This window comes from Cordyceps militaris (genome assembly GCF_000225605.1).
Source record: "Cordyceps militaris CM01 unplaced genomic scaffold CCM_S00001, whole genome shotgun sequence".
Taxonomy (NCBI): domain Eukaryota; kingdom Fungi; phylum Ascomycota; class Sordariomycetes; order Hypocreales; family Cordycipitaceae; genus Cordyceps; species Cordyceps militaris.
This window is the reverse complement of record NW_006271969.1, coordinates 5,243,644-5,263,660: the sequence shown is the minus strand read 5'-3', so window position 1 is coordinate 5,263,660 and position 20,017 is coordinate 5,243,644. Positions and strand designations below refer to the sequence as shown.

Here is a 20,017-nt window from a genome sequence, read left to right as displayed (position 1 = left end):
GGAACTGGCTATTGATGATCTGCACTGATGAGCTAACTAGCTATGCGGCCCGCCTCTGTCCATTCTTTTATTGCGGGCAGGCATCTGGTTGGCTTGTCGATTGACTCGGTTTCGCTTTCAGTTGCACTCAGGCAGGACCACCACAACAAAGGTCAACAAGTCAGAGGTCGTTCCGAGAAGTCTGAGAAAAAAAGGGTTTCGCAGGCTCTGGAGCCGAGGTCGCCGCACGCTAGGACCGTTTCATGGCACGGGACGGGGGGCTGTGCGTCGAAAGCGACATGGTTGATGAGAGCAAATGGAAGGCAAGATGAGATAGTTAGAGTAGGCCAGCTTAAAACGCCACCAGGCGGTAACGATAGTACAGGCTGCGAGAGCCTAGTGTTGCTGAATTATTGAAACTAACTAGTTGTACCTAATTACGCCGATGAATACAGGGCCAGAAGCTTTTGGCTTGTCAGTGGCGCTCATCATGATGGCGCCAAATCTTTGATACGATTACGTAGCTGATGAATAAAGAGCCTCTGTTAGGCTTTCAACTGGGATATGGACCTGCACTCCGTAACTATGTAACCATTCCTTGTACGGATTACGGAGCAAGTATCCGTAGCTAGTTATGCCATGTTTGATTTCCCCGCCAAGGGGTCGCGTTTGGTCCTTTTTTTCTCTCTTCTCGCCAAGGGTCTTGTTCGGACAAGAAGAAGCAGGGTTTACAAGAAGCAGGGTTTCCCTTGAACGTATTTTGTGGACTTTGGGTGCGTGGCGGGCGGGCGGCGTGTCGTGCAGGCGATGGGGGCATGTCACTACCTATCCGTACTAGTTATTATCGGCTTCCCATCGAAAACAGATTAATCGGGCACTTAAAAAATTGGCCACTCGAGAAACAAAATCTGTCAGCCGCCCACGACACCAAATGCCTTGCCCCGTTCACGTCGACCGCTTGGCCTTGCCGGACTCCGCGGTGCAGCACCACTCAATCAAAAAGCCAAACCCCAGCCTATCAAGATTTGCGTTTCTGTTATCATTCTCGGCGGATGAAAACAGTGAGAAGCCGAGACGTCGCTGGTTGGGAGCCCTGTCCTTTCTCTTTCAGCCTTAGGCGAACCCCCCACCCACCAACCTATTTACCTTTTTTCTCTCAGCTGACCAGTTGCACTCAAATCTCGCCGGCCTTTTACTAAACGGTCAAATAGTCGGAGGCTTGATCGGTCCAGCCCACGGATTTGCTAGCCCGGGCCGCCGCCCAACTACTAATAGTCAAGGGGAGGGGGGCGCACTATAGTTATGCTTACGCGCCGAGATAATCGAAGCCACCAATCGTTTGCGGTTCCCAACCGGGTTCCCGAGCCCTTGTTTGGGTTTGGCACGGTGGCTTGGCGACCCCCATCCCAGCTTCCAGCCAATCTATCCGTATTTCTTCTCTGCTATTTAAACTAGCGTTTGAGCAAGCCACAAAACGTCCAACTAGGACCGATCAAGGAGGGGGGCGAGGGGGAGGGGGGGCGTAAACAAGGTCCGGGAGGCCATTAAGATCCAACGCCGGATCCAACAAAAAACAACCACTTATTTTGCTTGGAGGGGCATGTCAAATAAATCAATCGATGCATAGTCGACAAGAAAAGGGTCACGATGGTGCAATGCCCATGTGGCCATCACACAGAGCATGAATTTCAAACATGCAAGAGCCGTCGCAAATCGTTGGCTTTTTTTAACCTTGGTCGTAACCCTAACATTAACTCAAGACGCATACCAAACGTAACAACGCTCATCTAAGCTTCGGTTTTTTTTTAGGTCTAGGGGTAAAATTTGCTTCTGACGTGAGGACTGTTTTAATCCCTCTAACTACCTATTCAGCACTACCACTGGCCCATCTACTACCCCGGTTTCTAGCTCGGGAACATGTCTTGTTGCTTAGTCCCTTCGTCCGACCCGACCCCAGCGAATCAAGCACTGCCACAACCACTCTAGTTTGCGTCAAACGTCGACGGTGGGAGCAGATGCCGAGATCTTCGGCCCCATGGCTGCACCTGCAGTGGCTTTTTGCTTTTGTCCATGCATCATGTGCTTTGATTATATGGTACGTGGCAGCAAATAGCCAATGCTTGGCACACGAGACTAATTCTATGTACAACCAAATTGCAAAAAAAAAAAATGCTCATCGTCTTCATCTTGCCCAAATCTTGGCCCAATAACGCCTATGCGCATCAATCTCACGCTATAACACCGTGCCTTGGCATAATCCTTTTGCCCAAATTCTAACGAGACAACAAAGCAACATGTATCGACAAGAAAAGACCCAACTCCGGTTTATAAACAGTAGTTGACAAACGACAGACCATGATGAATGATTCATACGCAAAATAAATCTGTTTCGTATTAACACATGAAAAGACGTCATTTCATTCAGCAACGAGCATACCTTGCCGAGATTCAATCTCCACTAGCTATCCACAGCCATATGGCCAGAAGCATCACCCAGCGCACACAGCTGCTTGATACTGTTGTACACAAGATTTGAGCGGTCACCCTGCCTTTGCAGCGGTGTGGCGGAGGCTAGGCCAGACAAAAGTGTCCACACGTTAGGTAGCTGGAACAAGTCTCGGTTAGCGTCTCAGTCTCAGAAAAGGTTGGCGGCCCGAGCTAGGCTAAAAAAAAAAGGACAATACCTTTTGTTGGATAGTAGCCAGATTCATGGCGTTGCCATCGCACAGATCCTGCTTGGATCGGAACTCCCGGCACTCAATGGCGCAGATGTCCTCCGCCGTCTTGAGCGCCTCATCCTGGTACGCCCTTCTCTCCCACACACTCCACTGAGACGACTTGTGTCGGATCTCAGCCAGGAGAGCTGGAAGGTGCCGGTTGCGGCTGAGGCGCTGGTCCATCGCCAGGGAAGAGCAAGGGTCGAAGCAGCTTCCGTAGTACTGAGCGGCCATTGAGTCAAATGTGTCGAATCCAACGCGACGGGCGCACTCCAAGACGTATTCGAAACGCTCTTCAAGGCTTGAAAATTGGTGTGGTGATCCAGCATCCGAGACCTCAGTAGCGGCAGTAGCAATCGAGCCCCATGGTGATGTGGAAATTGCGCTCTGAGGAGCGACAGTCCCTGTCCTTGAGCTGGTTGGCGACATCATGGCTGGGCTGTTTTCCCACGAGGTGGGGTTGGTAAAGAGCTTGGCATCGTTTCCATCTTCTTCCGATATTTCAGAGGCTTGGCCTTGCGGAACCAAGATTAGCAGGGTAATTATGCGGCGCTCGGAAAGGGAACATACCAAGGCCAGTGGCACTTCCTCTGTACCCAAAATGAGCATCCAGTTGAATAGATTCTTGATTGGGGGTCGATGCAGTGCTGCCGTTGCGGTACAGTCTCTGCATGGATTCGGCGGGCATCTCCAAGCTGGGAGACATCATCGGAACCTGCTCAAGACCATTGGCGGCTGAAGCGTTGAGTTGATTCAAAAGAGCCGGGTTGTTGAAGTGAGGGTGCTGGTGAAAGTTTCGGGTCATGTACGGGTTTCCAGTCATGGAGACTCCGTCGGGCATTTGCTGGGCAGTGCCATCAACGGCCATGGTAGGCCACATCTCTTGGGGTATCGAGCCCGGCGTTCTGGTGAGGGACATTGTTTGCTGCCAAAGAGCAGGAGGCATGTTTCCAGCGTTGGGAACAAAGCCCATAGAACTGTCAGGCGTGACAGTACCCGGCATGTCCTGAGGGTAGTACTGTTGATGCTGTTGTCTGGCGCGCATCTCACAAAGTTGCTGTTCGAGGTCCTGTACCCGCTGCTTCATACGGTTACCTGTTGTTCTCTGGTTAGTGGCACAGACCAAAGTGGCCGCAGCGAATTGGTAGGATGCAAACTCACGGTACGTTCTCTGGGCAACTCTGTTCTGGATTCTCTTCTTGGTTTTTTGATCAGCGTCGACGAGGGACTCTGGAGTTGTTTCACGGTTCATGGCGGTAGGTGGTGATTGGCTGCCGCGCGGCTGAGCGCCGGCAGAGGATGTGCTGGAAACGGAAGACATGGTCTTTTTGTGTTGACGAGATTTGTCGCTTGCTTCTGATGCCGTGGCAGAGGGCATTTCGGTCAAGCAATGAGTGTCCGTAGAGGATTGCAGTACGGCGTATCTCTTGTCCTGGACCGTGTATAGGTGTGATGTGGTTGTTAGAGGTGGGATGAGTTGCAGTGTATAGGACAAGCGGGTAGAAGCGGCGCGGGAGGTGCAGGTGTATATGAGTATACTTGATGGAACTGGGAAAACGGGAGCGAGGGGCACGCAGTAAATAAGGTATTTGGCGACGAAGGAGTTGAGATGAGTCAGTGGGGTAGAGAGAGTGTTTAAAAGGTGGTCCGGGGCAGAGTATCAGTCGCAGATGGGAGTGAAACGTGGTGGATGGAAGTCGGCCAAAAACATGACCTGGAATAGACATGCTCAGCCAAGTCCCCTAGCGGCACCCGGTCAGGGCGGGCTATTCCCAAGCGGCATGTTGGATCTCTTTTGCGTGTGAGATTCGGCACGCCCCCTCCGCGTTAATAATCCTGCACCGCGCACCCAGTCTGCACTCCTCCCACTCCTCCGTTGACGACACGCCCTGCTGCCATGCCTGGCCCAGCCAGCCCAGTGAAGCCGCCCCGATACAAGACGCACATGTGCCCGGCGGCGGAGAAATGGTGTACCTGTAGACAGCGGACGCTTGGAGCAAAATAGGCCGTTGATCCACCGGGAAGACTGGGCCGAATTATTAGATTCCAGACGGGCTCCTGCTGCGACCAGACAGGCTCAGCTCTGGTCTTTTGCGAGATATTACCAGGTGTCGGGCCGGGGCGGCTCTGCGGAACTGCTGCTGTTCGGACTGTTGTACGAGGGCCTTGAGCGCGCGCCGATGACACGACTGGCCCCCAAGCACAAAGAGCGCCCCCCTCCTGGTCTGCAAAATCCACCACCAGCACCCCACCCCCTGTCTGCTAGGCGACGGCCGCTGGGCAGTTGAAGGTGAAGTATGCCCGGGATTCAGGGTTTGTCCGGCTGACCCTGGGCTTGTGGCGGTGGGACTCGGCAGCCAGGAGGGGGTGCGGGCAACCGTGCGGCCACGTACAAGCCAAAGAAGGGCTTTGTCGAAAGATAAAAAGCCCCCAGATTAGCGGCTGGAGGGAGTTTTGCCCTCTAGTTCTTCGTAGATTGTGCCGACTCGGGCTAGTGCGTTTGGGGGACATGTTAACGGGTGTGCGTGATGGGGGAGATGGACCGCGCCAAAGGTTCATGCCAAAGGATGAGGTACAGACGGCGAGAGGCGGATAACTAGTGTGTGGGGGTGTGTGGGTGAGAGCGAAAGAGAGCGAGAGAGAGAGAAGCGGGATTCAATACGCGATCGGGCAATACCGTACGGCTTGATGACAATCACGGTAAGACGAGGAAGCTTCCAAGAAGCATTAAGAAGAGCCAAGAACATGATCAACGGAATGGAGGAACCATGGTTGACCAGCTGAGTCAGCCCTGGTAAAAGGCTACTGCCAATTGGTAAATGTTCTTGGTTGCCAGCTGCCAGCTGCCAGCTGCCCTGCGAGCATCAGTCTGGTGCTGCTCCTCCAGATTTGAGCCCGTTTGCTCCAATTCTAGCCCTCAAAGTCTCACACCCACCCTCGAGTCCTCCCGCCATTACCTATCGCCAAGCCCTTTGCCTCTCCCGCTGCTGAGATACGCCTAGTACGCCGAATTACAGTCAAACTCACAATCACCTCTCCGGGCCCCTGCCTGCCGCCGTCGCCGCCGCCGCCTTGCTCGTTCCAACTTGCCTCTTGCCTCTTGCTGCTTGCTTCTCAACTAGTGGCCCACCCCTCTCCGCTCGGCGTACTCTTGTTGTTTAGCTTCTTTCATAAGCATCCTTTTTCATTGCAACGCTGGTGGTATCGTGGTTTTTCTTTGCCCCGGGGCCAAGCAAGCATGCTCGCGTCTTATTACGCTTTTTTACGGGCTCCACGGGTCGCTGTCAAAGCTGAATAATACCCGATGTTCTGCAAAGCTCCTGCAAGCCCGTCTGCAGTACAAGTGCCCAGTTGTAGGGACCACCATCTGAGGCCACGCGCCAATCCACTGGACCGCGGAGACATAGGCTGCCACAGACGGGCTGGTTTTGCGGGCACCCGAATGGAACCACGATGGGCAGTTCCCAGAATCTCAAAGCCTCGACGCTTGGCTTTGCCCCCAAAGACGAACCCCATTGGCGAAGGGCGGCGGCGACGCCTGCCGAACGCTCATCTCCCGAGCCATCCCAGACGCTTGCCGCTGATCAGGAAGGAGGAAACACCAGAGGCGCAGCATTGGTGGGTTCTCGCCAGCACAACACCGTTTTCTTTTTGCCTTTCTGCTCTTCATCCGGGTGGGGAATCGTCCAGTATGATCGTGATCTGCCCTGTGTACTTGACAGCCTTTCGCACCGTCGATTTGTTGGAGAGTGCGCTCAGCAAAAAGGGCTGTTGTTGCCGAGACTCACTGCCGCCAGCCCTTTTGATATCGTCCGTCGCAGTCTTGCATCCGCGACTGCCAGCAGTGACAACTTTCCCCATCTTCTTGACCCTACATCCTCAACAAGCAATACCTTTCCTGTGCTAAGCTGCACACCCCACCACCCTTCTTCGTTCATTCGTTTTCATATGTGTGGCTGGCGGACTTCGCCATAGGCCAGCGGGTGTTGTGTGCGCGCGCATAGCTGGTATTGCACACACACGCATGACGACTACAAACCAGAGTCACTCATTGCAGGCTGTACTATAGACGCACACGAAACCCAGAATGGTCGACAATTAACCTACTTTTCTCGGACAGGTGGCTACTACATGCGGTTACATTCATGCCTAAACCAATGCCGGTACTGCCCGGCAGATATGCATCTTGTAACATAACTACCTAGTCGTCGGTCAATCTTGCTTGGTGCAGGTCAGTGGGTTTATTTGTCGCCGTACTTCTGACCTGTCTGGCCAACTAGTGTCTCGGTCACTAACTTTAGTTAACATCGCAACTCGTATCCGTAACGGAAAGATACTAAACACGTTGCGCATCATTCGACTCAGCCGTGTGCCGAAGCACGCTTCACGCCGTCGGAGTAACCTCTTTGAGGCCTATGGCACCATCCGCGAACAATGAAATGCACAGTACGCAGGGTGCAGAATAAGAAAGGCCAGGAAACAGCCAAGGAAATAGTTGGCTCCTTCGCCCCAATACTTGTCTCTCCTTCGCCACCACCTATAATACCGTTGAGTTATCGGAGGGTCTCAGTCCAGGCCCTGTTGCATCTACAGGTTGGGCGCGGTGTTCTTCGGCGCCAAGACTGGTGCCAAATGGGCCATTTCTCCGACTTGGTGCAGATGATGGCCCACAGCCTGTCGAATGCCCATGTTCATGGCTGTGCAAACCGCGACGATGGAGGGGTATTTTTGTTCAAATTTTCTCTGAATCTCGGCAACTTGCCCGGCGGTCCCGTCTTGCAATATCGAATCTATTATAATCTGTCTTTTACGCCCCCAATTGCTTCCACCTGAGATGCGTTTCCTCATTAGTGCCCGAGATGGATAATTTGGCGCCCTGTCCACTTTTGAGGAATAACTTGCACTAAGAAGAGTCCATTGAGGTTATAATCCATCAACACCTGGTCGCCCGGGTAGTCAGCCGAATAGCGTCAAATAAGCTCGCAGATCGCGGCGAAAAGGGACATCAAGTGCAACTCGCGCAGCCCCATAAACTTGTTGAGAATATGGGGCAATTTTCCTTGGGTGGGCCTCCTCGGGTGAGTTAGCCAAGTCCTAATAAGCAATAATAACTAACAGACGAAGCATGCATTCATGCTTTGCCTCGTCCACATCTAGCATTATCATGTCGTCTTATGGGAGAGAGGGAGAGACGTGGTGGACTCAACCGCAGCGGACCATTTTCTACGCGCCGGGTAAGCTCCCGCTTGCAAATGCTTTGGAACACCAAAATAGCAGTACGCCGTCCGAGAAACCCGCCTTTGCACTGCTCCAACAAAATCGAAAGGCAGCGGGTCAGCTTTCAGCTTGGCATACGTAGCCGTGGCGTCTGTGCTAGTATGCTGCGACACGTCGCAGCAGGCGTGTGGCTAATTGTCACGGGCAGGCCGGATATAAACAGCTTTTGAAATTTGCAGCCTTCCTGTTACACAATCTCGCCCTATGATCTATGTATACATGCTCTCCTGCGTGAGGCGCTGTGATGGTGAGGAGAGATGTACATGCGTATTCATAGCACCTGGTTGCCCTACCCTCGGAAGCAGCCAGGAATCAGGCTCCATGAATATTGAATTCACACATTCAATCGTGAAAACTTTTCCCCATAACTGGGGCTATGCTATTATTAAGCAGACAAACTGCGGTCCCCAGTAAGTGGGAGGATTGGCCCGGCCGGCTGCCCCCGTCAACCTTACGACAAGTCGTATTCATTTCAGCTGCCATCAGGTACAGATTCCCCCCCCAGATCAAGTGCAAGTTCTCACGACATTGATGCAGACATGTACATTGTTCGTTTGCATTCCAAGACTTTCCCGCTCCCATGTAGCCCCCTTGACGGCGGTTGAATTTTGCCGGCAGGCAGTTGGCCGTTCATCCGAGCAAATTACGCCGAAGGCGTTTCTACATGTTTCACTTGCCTTATGGAGCAGAAGATCAGTACCCCTCCAGGGACGACGACGGAAATAAACAAGAATGCCACCTTCCTGTTGAGCCGCCATTCCGCGGCATCTACATGATTGGACATGATGCTCGTCTCGCAGTCGTAAGCATCGTTTGTCAAAGGAGCCAATCGATTGCGATGCGTATGTTTTGGTGGCTGACAAGATGGACGCCGCTAAAGTGTTTTTCTTTGTTTTTTTCTTTGTTTTTTTTCTTTGTTTTTTTCTTTTTCGCTAGCCAGACAGATAATGGCAGAATATTGCAAGGATGTCAGACGTGGCCGCGATTGCTCACTCGACTAGCGAGGAGAAGCTGAGACGAGGGCTTGTGACTATCGCTGTGGCTAGATTGGGGCTTAGTATCAGGTCCCAATCTCATATCAGGTCCAGGCTAGCATTCGCTTGACTTGGACATTTCAAGGCAAGCTTTGCAGAAGAAAGTAAACCCAAAGCAACGAACAACGCGAGATATTCGTCAAGGATGGGGGGGGGTTATTCCGCGCTGGCTCGGCGGTATGCGATTGGGACCCTGACGAGCACCCCGTTCCGTATTCCGACAAATTCAATTATTTTTCATGGGGAAACAAAAAAAGTTTACACTGCTGGCCCCATTCATATGCTGCTGGACTGTTATTGACATGCGTACATGAGATCCAGGGTGTTCGAGTCTTGCCTGCATTGGCAGCTGTTGCCGGGTAGGCGTGGGATGTGATGCATCGCCTTGGCTGCATCCGGCCATCTGGTTAGAGCAACGCTATCCGTCGGCTTTAACTATCCAGGTGTCCAATTGGCTTTGCAGCCGATTTTTTTCCCCTTCTTTTTTTTAAATTTTTTTTCTTTCCGCACGGCACCGTCTGCCGTGCGGGATGCAGGGGAGAAGGAAGGGGATCCATATAACCTCCATACGATGCAGGTCGAAGCGAGTCTACGGCTGTCGTTGTGGCTTTTTTCCATCTACGTCACCTTCCCTTCGACTAGAGACAGAAAATTTCAGCCTCAGAGGGCCGGAGACCAACTATGTTTCCAAACCAGACCTGCCTCTTTTGGATCTCTTGCACGCCCCCCCCCTCCTCTTCCTCTTGCACGAACCCCCCGATCAACCTGCTTCCGCCTGCCATACATATTGTGTGAATCTGGTCCGAGTCCAGGTTACCTGGCCTTGCGCGGATGGTGGTGGTACCTAGTCGCTGATCAATCGAATAAAGTCAAGCCTCGTGGCGCCGTTAGCTGTGGTTTTTCTTTGCGACGCGACGAGAGCCGCAGGGGTTGGGCGTGAGCGAATTGTGCGGCGGGAGATCAACAGATAATGAAACAACCGTCAACCTTGTGGTCTCGATGTTGTCGGAATTGGTTCAATTTTGCCATCACTGTCGCGCTGGCGCAGGTAGGCAGACCCCAGTGTCATTGATCGTTCGATGCGCTGATCCACGGGTATCCCACCACATGGTTGTTGAATGCCTTCTTCTCCAAACTGTCTCGGAGCCGATGGGCGGGTTCGGGGCTACGGGTTGGCCCTCGATATTGTGGCGTGGTTCGCCGGTGGTGGGCACTGGGTCGCGGCGATAGCGCCGGCAGTGGCCCGGAAAGAGGATCACCGGACCTCTCTCCAACTGGCATTAGGCCGTGTCTGGCAATTTTTGCGTAGTGAAAGCCAAAGTTATCGAGTTACACTGGAGCCTACACTCCGCGTACCTTATTCCCCTCGCAAATCCGAGCTTCTTACAACGGTGACATCCTTGACCACTTTGGCGGGCTTTGGTTCTGATGAAACTCTACCGAGAACCGTTGTAGTATTCGTACTCGCCCAGAACCAGTTTTCTGGTTGGTCGCTCGCCCCCCGTAGTGGCCATACGAAGTAGCCATTAGCGGCTGGCATATGACAGACCCAACAACTGTCCGTATTACTATGTACACGGTGTTAGACCCCTCCGCAGAAGCCCTCCCTTTTCTCTTTTCTCCATGTTCGGTGTGCCTTGTTGCACTTGCATGTAAGTGAAACCTGGAGTTGGTTGGTTATCTTTCCCCAAAAGGATCGCCCGGCCACCTCAAAGAACTGCGACCAACTGTTAAAAAAACACCCAAATAAGAAGGGCCCTTACCCAAAGTGGAGCCTTTAAATCCCGCCTTTGAACGAACGGCTTTCTTGAATTCTGTCATTCCGACAAGCACTCCATCAGCAACACCTCAACAAAAGTGCCCGGGGTTGGAGGCTGCCTCCATGTCTTGATAATTCCGGATATCGCCGTTTCAGATACCGATTACTCGATCCGGAGAATTGGAAATAAGCAGAGAGGGGAAATTTACAACGTAGTTGTATAGACACACGCCATCACTCTGCCTGCCCCCAGGCGGCGATGGGGTCTTATCCCGGCTCCTTGCGCCTTCACGGCTATGTTTCTGGATGTACTTGTCAAAAATCCTTCTTTAACAGGTCACCGCTTCTGTGGAAAACAGGTCATTCCAGAGCCCCGGCCAACTCTAACTAGAACGGAGTGGTCCATGCCTACCAGTGTTTATATTATTCTGGCGCTATTTGTACTCTATACTTCGATAGTCTTGTTCCGCAGTTCGCCGGGCGGCTGGCACGTGTAGAGTAGCGGACAGTGCAGTGGAAGTAGTTCTTCTATCGCCCACTTTCTTGCCTTTCTCTCTATATGTACTATCGCGTCGTGTTTTGTCTCCTTTCAGGATTAGTGTTTATGCGCTATTTTGCCGGCGGTGGTATCATCTTTGGTGCTGACAGGACCTGGTCGCTCGTCGTATATTAGCGGGCGACAACCGGCTTACATGCTTTGGCCCTAGGCGAACCAATGCGGGCGGAAATCTCTGCCAGCACATTGAAATTCGCCCAATAAGGAAGCCCGCACAACTCAGACAAGAGCTCAAGAGGCTCGTTGAGATGTTGATATGCGAGCTTGGCTCTGCAGATCCCTCACCGGTCGCCTACTCGATCCCCGTATGTGGCGATATTTTTACCCAGTGGCTGGAATACCCCGGAACAAATGAACAGGTCGCACGGCATCGATTAGCGGAAAGAGCGGAGGCTCCGCGGCCTGTGATGATGTTATATGAGGCTCTCGCTACTGGGAACTTGCATCGGGTGGGCATCGTTATCCTCTCGGGCCCTCTTTGACCGATGTGGCTTGACAAGCGCTATTAGGCAAGCCATCATGTAAAAAATCAAGGCCGGCCGAAAAAAAAAAAAAAAAAAAATGACGAAGAAAGAGCCAAGTCACCAACTATGAGGGTATTCCTTGTATTATTTGCGGGACAGGCTAGAGAGTACATATGTCTCTGGTATGAGCTGCGGCTCCAGTGTACGATGGATCAGATAAAGAAGACAAATTAAAGAGGCAAAGAAGAGTAGGGCTAGTGATGCGCCATCTTTTTCCTATCCTGTTCGAGCGCCATCTTATTTCGTTATCCACATGCCACGCAACAGGGGCGTGTTGGGTGAATTGATAACCTTGCCCCCGTGCGGCCTACAATATCGTAAGATGAGAGACAGGCTGCGCTACTAGTTAGTTATGCGAGTCCGGCGACGGATTTCGACGACTGTCAGATAATGACACAACGCAATGGCCGATACCAAGCTTCCCACGCCAAGCATCCGTAAAGCTTAAACATAAAATTTAGAGGCAAGAAAAAGAATCTTAGAAGAGCCTCAACATCCCCTACGTTCCCTACTGCTTAGCGGTCTTGCCTAAAACGCATGTAATCCCGATCCCGCACCCATTCTGCACGACGCGCGGGCAAGCCTGAAGCTGGTCTTGGCATTGGGTCGCACTGACAGACAGCCTTTGGATGAAAACCTGCCTGGATCTATCCACAGGTTGGATTTTCATTTCACCGCATGGGGTAATGAAGCGAGCGTCGGCACTTGTGATGCTTCCCGCGCAGAAATAAGGCCCACGGCAAGCATTTCCCACCTGGGCTCGACCAGGCCGCCAATGGTCACGGGGATCCATTTCACTCCAGATTCAAAGACGGAGGGATTGTAACTCGTCATTGTGGCCAAAGTGGTGCCCCCAGAGGGCATGCAATCCCCCCTTGCCCAGGTCGCAGTATAGAGGCTGCCCGTGACCAACCTGGTAGATCGCAGTACGGGAACTTTTGTCTGGACGACGACGCGCCTCGTTGAAAAAAAAGGTCGTCGGTGGCGTCCGCGCCCTGCAGCGCGGGCCCCCGATGCAGGCGTTGCCAGCAAGTCCTGTCCTGTGCCGGTGAGATCGTCATTCTCAGCGGTGATCTGCCGGAGGGTGACTGCGGCATGGTCGCCGGTTCCCGCCAGCGGGTGGCAGGCATGAGCCGTATTACTACGCGCAGACGCACCGCAATCACTAGGCAATAGGCCAATGTGCAGAGCCAGGGGAGAAATATGTGGCCCCGAGTTCTGTTGGCCAGGCTACTCAACTTGTTCAAGTGTCATCCTGGTCGTTGCGACTTCGTGAAGCGCACTGTTCTGAGCATGGTGGCTTGCCTCTTGAAGACCTTATCACCCAACCACGCGCTCGACATGGGACATGCCAATTTGGTTTCTCCGAGGAGACGGGAATTAGCAATCGACGGCTCGGGATTCGTCGCGGCCTCGGGGGTCCTCTGGGGCGAGCCAGGTCTCGAAACGACAGGCATCTCGTTGCCGAAACCACCCCTTCATCACCATGCAGTTCCTTCTCGACACAGGGCTGTCATTGACTGATGATGTACCAACTGGGCTGTGTATCCGTTCAACCGAAAGGCATCCCAATTGACTGCCGACAGCCACAACTGACCAGACCGCAGCATCATGATCGTCCCTGTCGGGTGGAACAATCGGCACGAAAAAGATACGGACTGACCCCGTATATTAGTACTAAATGACAATAACTCGGTCACCGCCTCAAAAAAATACAAGGGAAAAACAGTCGCAATTTGCACCAGCGATTTGAATGTGAGCCAGTGCACCGATCAATTCCGGGGCAATGTGTCGAACGAGACAGTAAACTTGTCCTATCATGACCGCTGGCAACGCGATATCTCGTCAGGTTGTACATTGGGAATCACAACATGGGAAGAAGGGAGATTCGCCGTTTTCAGGCACTTTTGTCTAGTGACTACTGATGCTGCGGCAAGAAGACGCTTGGGACTTCCTTCGAACCAGATTCCAGGCAGGCCAAGTGAACGACGAATTCGGTGGAACGGGAGCTTGAAGATTGTTATATACATCCTGGCTGGTCTTCTTAGCCACCCCTAGACTCGTAAATCCAGTAGACGTTGCATCCCACTTGGTGTCACTTTTGTGCTCACAAAACACCATCTCTGATACGATGGCTGTGCGGAGCGGCGACATGGAACCAGGAGAATATGCAAAATCTAGCGAATAAGGTCAACATTTTCAACTTTAAAAATGTTAGGAAGAAAGTATAAATTACATATTTGTAGAAGTTGGATAACAAGAAGAACCCAAAGACGATATCGAAAGGACACGCGTTCTTCGAGTTTGAATACCCGCCCAATCTCTCTCGTTGGGCGGGAAACAAGAGGACGAAGGATAGCAGCTTGATTATGTGTTAATAAGAAGATATCAAGCTGACTTGATGAATGGTATTCATTGGAGCACAGGAATGCATCGTTGTGTAGCGTGGTCACTCACGGTTACATAACCAAGAGGTGGCTTGTTTGAACCGTGCTTTGCAAGTGATGCTCTTTAGAGTCACATGAGACAAGGACTGCTTTATTAGGTACGCTACTGCTGTATCTTTCTGAATGAAGACTTCATAATCATAAGCTAAATAAATACGCGGTGGTCGTTGTTCCAGTTTCGGGAACTGCACGTCGAGGACGTGAAGCTGCTCGGTCAGGCAACGACCACCAGGCCGCCTTCGCCAAACGACATCTCACGGGGAACATCATCTCGCACGAGTCTTCCTAGGATTTTCTGACTTTGACTTATCGCGACGCCGGTGGCTTTCTTGTTTTGCGTATATGAGCCCGCAGACGTTGCAGAGCGTCTTTGGACCGTGCGGACCATGGCGCCACTCCGGGGTGCTACTTTCACCACACTGATGACAAGAAATATCGGTTCTCAGATGCTTCTCGAGACCAGGTCAATATCGCACGTGTCACTACCCAAGCGTCGGGGTTTCGTATACTCACTCGAAAGTGCTGATACTGGGCGGGGCAGCCTACGCCCTGGGAGGGCACTCTGGGCGGTCTCCGTTGGTGAAGCCTTATATGATCAGAGCCTGAAGGGTTGTTTCCGGCACGGCTCGCGTCGCCAGGGGGCTTGGTCGAACCACGAATGTGGCGGCCATCGCCGTTCTGCGCTTCGTTGGGATTGGAGTCGTGAACGAGGGCGGAGCGGCCACCAACGTTGTCTTGAAAGCGGCACAAATCTTGTGCTGTACGTCTTATCTGAGGCGTGCAACCAAAACGGACGCAGAATTAGTCACCTGGCGATGTCGAGATGAAGATTCGCATTGCGGCATTGTTTGTAGCTTTACCGTTTGCAAAGTCTCGCCAACCTTGAGTCGGCTAACAGGACGTCGATCAGTATACTGTTCGAGCGGCTCGATCGGACCTGGGGCTGAGCCCTGCGGGGGTCTGTCTTCTCCCTGTCGCGGCATGTCTGCTTGAGGGAGACGAGGAGGATCGCGGTTCGAAAGAAGCAGCTCGACGCAGACAGATGACGCAGACAGGAACAATCACGATACGCCGTCGTAGGCTGTGCTATCTTGATCGTGATCGGGGGCATGAATCGGCATCGCGCTGCGGTTGAACCGAATCAGGCGGTGGCGAGCACTGTTGCCCAACAGCACAGTCGTCTCGCGGCAGGCTTGGGAGCGCCAACGGACGGGAGATGGGCCGCCTGCAGGCGATGATGACTGTCTCGAATTGAGCAATTTGTAATACGGGATGGAATACCCGACTATCGGTGGCACATGCAGATGAAAACTGACGCATCACAGTGTCCAAAGTGACTCGTTGGGAATGAGGCAACGTGGACAATATTTGTGCAGGTTCAAAGGTTTCCGTTTGGCGGCAGCCCCTGGAATAGTTTGTCCGCCTACGGGGGGCGGCTCGCGGGGTACCTACATGTACATTGGTCTATGGACTGCTGCTATCAGATCTACAGCCGAACTTGCATAGCGATATAGCATCCATTTCGGCGATCAAGTAGATGAAATATGTATAATTCTTTTGTCCTATGTATGATGTTCCTATACGTATGCGCCAGAGGCGGCTGATTAGGCATTGGTTAGAGACTAGAGGGTTAGGGTTATTTGGCCAGCCATCTCTCCTCGATGCAACTACGTCATCATCACAAATGAGCGAGGCATTTATCTTTTAGGAATTGTATTTCCATCGAATTCATCATTAAATCAAAACTATACATGAGGGAATAATGCCATTATTTTCAACCAAACAACGCGGCGACCGCATTTCTCGCCATCACCCGTCAACAACCCCTCCTAAACCATGCTAGAGTTCTTATTATTAGCCCCCGACATTTGCGTGTTGCTCTTCGATAGCGTATCGCCCGTGTCTTTACGCGAAAATGACGCCCATGTCTTGAAGCTAGACACGGACATGGTCTTGCGGAACTTGACTCCCGACTCATCTGGCCCTCCCTGGCCCCAGGCACCGCGCTGCACGGCACGATCCTGAAGCAGCCCAAAGTGCCGCTTGATAAATTTCCAGCCTTCAATGCCAGCAACAAAGACAAGTGTGAAGCCAATTGACAGCGCCCACTCCCAAGAAATGGGGGCGTGCTTGAAGAACTTGGTGTTCAGCTGCGGGATGTACACAACAGGAATGACCGACAGAGCACCGCAAATGACGGACCAGAATAGGAAGCGGTTGCTGTAGACATCCTTGAAGAAGGGGAAACTGCTGTCATCGTCGGGGTTCAAGCGGAACATGGAACGGCGAAGGCTTTTGAATTCCCAAGCCGAAATGAGAATCAACCAGGTGAGCTCCGCGAAGACGGCGGCACGAGCTCGGAAGACGGGCCGGCAAGACTCGGAATACGCCGTGTTGCAGTTCGCGCCCAGGTCGCCCCCGTATCGGCCGTAGATGATGATGACAAAGGTGACCATGGTGCAGGCGCCCATCATGATGCCATAGATGACCATGTCGACAATGATCTGGTTGGTAAACACACCGCGACGCTTGTCCTGTGGGGGTTTGCGCATGACGTCCTGCGCGGCAGGCTCACGACCAAGACCAAAGGCGGGAAACGACGAAGTAACCATGTTAATCCAGATGATGTGGAGAGGGGAAATGGGAAAGACAGAGAAGCCATCAACGTCGACGAAGCCGAGGCCGGCAACCAGGAGAATGACCTCGCCAACGTTGGACGTGAGCAAGTGCAGGATGAATTTTTGGATATTGTCAAACATGCGACGACCCTCACGAATGGCCGAGACGATGGAGTTGAACTTGTCGTCGGTCAGCACAATCTTGGAAGCCGACTTGGCAACATCAGAGCCTGAGCCCATGGCGATGCCAACATCAGCACGCGACAGAGAAGGCGCGTCGTTGACGCCATCGCCAGTCATGGCCATGAAGGCGCCGCGCCGACGTAGAGCTTCAATCATGCGCGTCTTGGTGTCTGGAGCACAGCGAGCGATGACCAGGGGAAGTTCTTCCATTGCATCAATCTCGGCGTCTGTCATTTTGTCAAAGTCGGTGGCCTTTTGGACAATTGAGCTGGCAACCGAGTCGGGCAAGACGCCCAGGTTCTTGGGGATGATGCCAACTTCCTTGGCAATGGCCTTGGCAGTTTCGGGGTGGTCACCAGTGAGCATGTGTACCTTGATACCGGCCTGGGAGCACTCCGCAATGGAACTCTTGGTCTCGCGACGCGGAGGGTCGTAGATGCCGGCAAGGCCGAGCAGAGTGAGGCCCTGTTCCACTTCACCACGGAGCTTCTCATCCTCGGCGGCGCTGGACGATTGCTTGGCGGTAAACTTGCCGTCCCATGCGCGGTACGCGATAGCAAGAACGCGCTGACCCTGGGAGGCGAGACTGTTCATTTGATCGAGGACAGTCTCTTTGAGTTCGTCAGAGATGGGCTGCTGGTCAGCACCAGTTCCCACATGCGAACAGAGATCCAGGATGCGTTCGACAGCTCCCTTGGTAAAGACCATGCTGCTGCTGGTCTCAATAATGGAACCACGCTCACCCTCGGGTGCATCATAGATGACCGACATGCGCTTGATGGAGCTGTCAAAGGGGAACTCAGCAAGCTGCTTCCAGCCCTGACCCTCGAGTGACTTCTTTCCGAGGCTGAAACGGTGGGCAAAAACTTGAAGGGCAATCTCGGTGGGCTCGCCAGTCGTTTGCCACTTTTCCTCTTCCTTGTCGAAGCGAACCGTGGCCAGATTGCACAAAGAGGTGGAGAGCAAAAATGCCTTGAGCTCATCCGTCATTTCACAAGCTGTCTCGACGGGGGCGGTTTCAGCCTCGCTCTTGGGAGGATGGAGCTTCTCGTCAGGAACATCAAATTTGAGAACAGCGGCACTGCGCTCACGATCGTAGTCTCGCTTGGGGGCCTCGGTGACGGGCTCGTCCTTGTTGAGCGCATACGTCACGCGGCCCTTGGTCGGATCATTGGGGCTCTGCGAGTCGTGCACAGTGTAGATGTGGCTGCTGGGAATCCAAGCCTTGCGGACAATCATGGCACCCTCGGTAAGGGTACCGGTCTTGTCGGAGCAAATGTTGGTGACACCACCGAGAGCTTCGAGCGCAGAGAGGTCGCGCACGACGACGTTGGCCTTGCGCATAACAGTGACAGCAACAACCATAGTAATTGTGAGGACCCTATATGATGAAATATTAGCAAGATCTCGTCCGAAAACACAGGGTGAACAGGCATTGCACTTACGCGACAAGAGATTCGGGAATGATGGCGATACCGAGAGAGGTGGCATAAATGATGACTTCGTTGCGAAGATTGAAGTGGTTGACACCAAAAACGACCATGGCGAGGATAATAGCACATCCAAAGAGGACGTAGGCAAGAGCTGACAGCTTTCGCTGGAGAGGTGTTCCCACGGTCAAGCCCAAAAACTTGCCAATCAAGTCGTAGGTACGTTTAGCGAGGCCGACAACGGGCTGACGCTTGCCGTACTTGCGCCAGTTCAGAGAGCGGCCGGCCTTGCGCTGCTTCTTGGAGGTGGAGGCGGCAATCTTGCCGACCTCGGTGCTCATGCCCGTAGCGGTAACGATGCCACGGCCGCGGCCTTTTCGGACGACGGTGGTGGCGTAGGCCATGTTGACACGGTCGCCGATGCCAACCTCCTGTTCCGAGGTGGCCAGCTTTTCGCTTCCGGGGGCGGTTACGTTATTCTGGATAATTTTCTCGACGGGGATCGATTCGCCCGTGAGCTGGCCCTCTTCGCAGGCCAGGTTCATGGCTTCGAAGAGGCGGAGATCGGCGGGGACTGTGTCGCCGGTCTTGAGGATGACAATGTCGCCGGGGACGACATCGGGGCTGTGAAGATGGGATCAGCATGGGAATTGGGGTGTAGCGAGTAAGGGGAGGGGGGGGGAGGGGACGTACTTGGAAATGACCTGGGTCTTGCCGTCACGGAGAACCATGGCACTGGGGGACGAGAGGGCACGAAGCGCATCCATGCGCTTTTCGGCGCGGTACTCTTGCCAGAAGCCAATGGTGACATTGAGGACAATGACACATGCGAGGACACCGCCCTCGATGTAATCTTTAATGCCAAAGCTGAGAGCCATGGCGAAAACAAGGACCTAGCAAAATAGATGTTAGCAGGGCAAGGTGGAATTTGAAAAAAAGAAAAAAATACCAAAAAAGAAATTGAAGGACGTACAATAATCATGGCGTTGAGAATTTGCTTGGTCAGGATGCTGTACCAGGCAATGCTGCCGCCAACATCAAGCTCGTTCAAGGGATACTTTTCCTGCATCTGCGCCACCTGCGCCGAGGTGAGGCCCTTGTCGACATCGGTGCCGAGGGCGTCGGCCGTGTCGGCGACGGAGAGCAGGAAGGGGTGCTGGGGAAACTCAGCCATTGTCGCACGGGGAGGCGGCGGCGGCAGAGTCAAAGGTTGTGGTGTCGGTGGCGGAGCTACCGCGCTGCTCGGAGGGAGGGCAGAGGGGAATAAAAGTGCGAAGGTGATGCATAAGCGGAAAGTCGGATTGGGGGGAACAAGATTGCTTGCGTGTCCCGCGTCGATGATCAAAAGACGGTCCCTTTTGCAGTCAAGGGCGTCTTCTGCGACGCAAAGTGCTTTTTGTTTGAGTAGGTTGGGGTGTTGTAGGGATGAACTCTTCCCGTGTGGAATGAGCAAGTAGTTATTTTGAGTCTACTTTGCAAAAACCCCGTTGGTT

The 20,017-nt window shown here is 53.0% G+C and overlaps 5 protein-coding genes across 5 annotated transcripts; 1 reads left to right on the top strand and 4 right to left on the bottom strand.

The window, feature by feature from the left end:
- Positions 1 to 2,437: 2,437 nt before the first annotated feature.
- On the bottom strand, positions 2,438 to 4,017 carry CCM_01633 (uncharacterized protein; the record flags this gene model as incomplete). The annotated part of the gene is made up of 4 exons (XM_006666788.1): positions 2,438 to 2,584; positions 2,664 to 3,211; positions 3,267 to 3,791; positions 3,858 to 4,017. The coding sequence occupies 4 exons, from the start codon at positions 4,015 to 4,017 to the stop codon at positions 2,438 to 2,440; spliced, it is 1,380 nt and encodes a 459-aa protein (XP_006666851.1).
- A 3,113-nt stretch (positions 4,018 to 7,130) lies between these two features.
- CCM_01632 (uncharacterized protein) lies at positions 7,131 to 7,529 on the top strand (the record flags this gene model as incomplete). The annotated part of the gene is made up of 2 exons (XM_006666787.1): positions 7,131 to 7,190; positions 7,272 to 7,529. The coding sequence occupies 2 exons, from the start codon at positions 7,131 to 7,133 to the stop codon at positions 7,527 to 7,529; spliced, it is 318 nt and encodes a 105-aa protein (XP_006666850.1).
- Positions 7,530 to 12,512: 4,983 nt separating this feature from the next.
- On the bottom strand, positions 12,513 to 13,303 carry CCM_01631 (uncharacterized protein; the record flags this gene model as incomplete). Its single annotated transcript, XM_006666786.1, has 2 exons — positions 12,513 to 13,076; positions 13,130 to 13,303. The coding sequence occupies 2 exons, from the start codon at positions 13,301 to 13,303 to the stop codon at positions 12,513 to 12,515; spliced, it is 738 nt and encodes a 245-aa protein (XP_006666849.1).
- Positions 13,304 to 14,559: 1,256 nt separating this feature from the next.
- CCM_01630 (Zinc finger domain-containing protein, GATA-type) lies at positions 14,560 to 15,276 on the bottom strand (the record flags this gene model as incomplete). The annotated part of the gene is made up of 3 exons (XM_006666785.1): positions 14,560 to 14,745; positions 14,807 to 15,064; positions 15,154 to 15,276. 3 exons carry the CDS (start codon positions 15,274 to 15,276, stop codon positions 14,560 to 14,562), a joined length of 567 nt encoding a protein of 188 aa, XP_006666848.1.
- An 846-nt stretch (positions 15,277 to 16,122) lies between these two features.
- CCM_01629 (potassium/sodium efflux P-type ATPase) lies at positions 16,123 to 19,698 on the bottom strand (the record flags this gene model as incomplete). Its single annotated transcript, XM_006666784.1, has 4 exons — positions 16,123 to 18,475; positions 18,540 to 19,148; positions 19,218 to 19,417; positions 19,498 to 19,698. The coding sequence occupies 4 exons, from the start codon at positions 19,696 to 19,698 to the stop codon at positions 16,123 to 16,125; spliced, it is 3,363 nt and encodes a 1,120-aa protein (XP_006666847.1).
- Between the last annotated feature and the right edge of the window lie 319 nt (positions 19,699 to 20,017).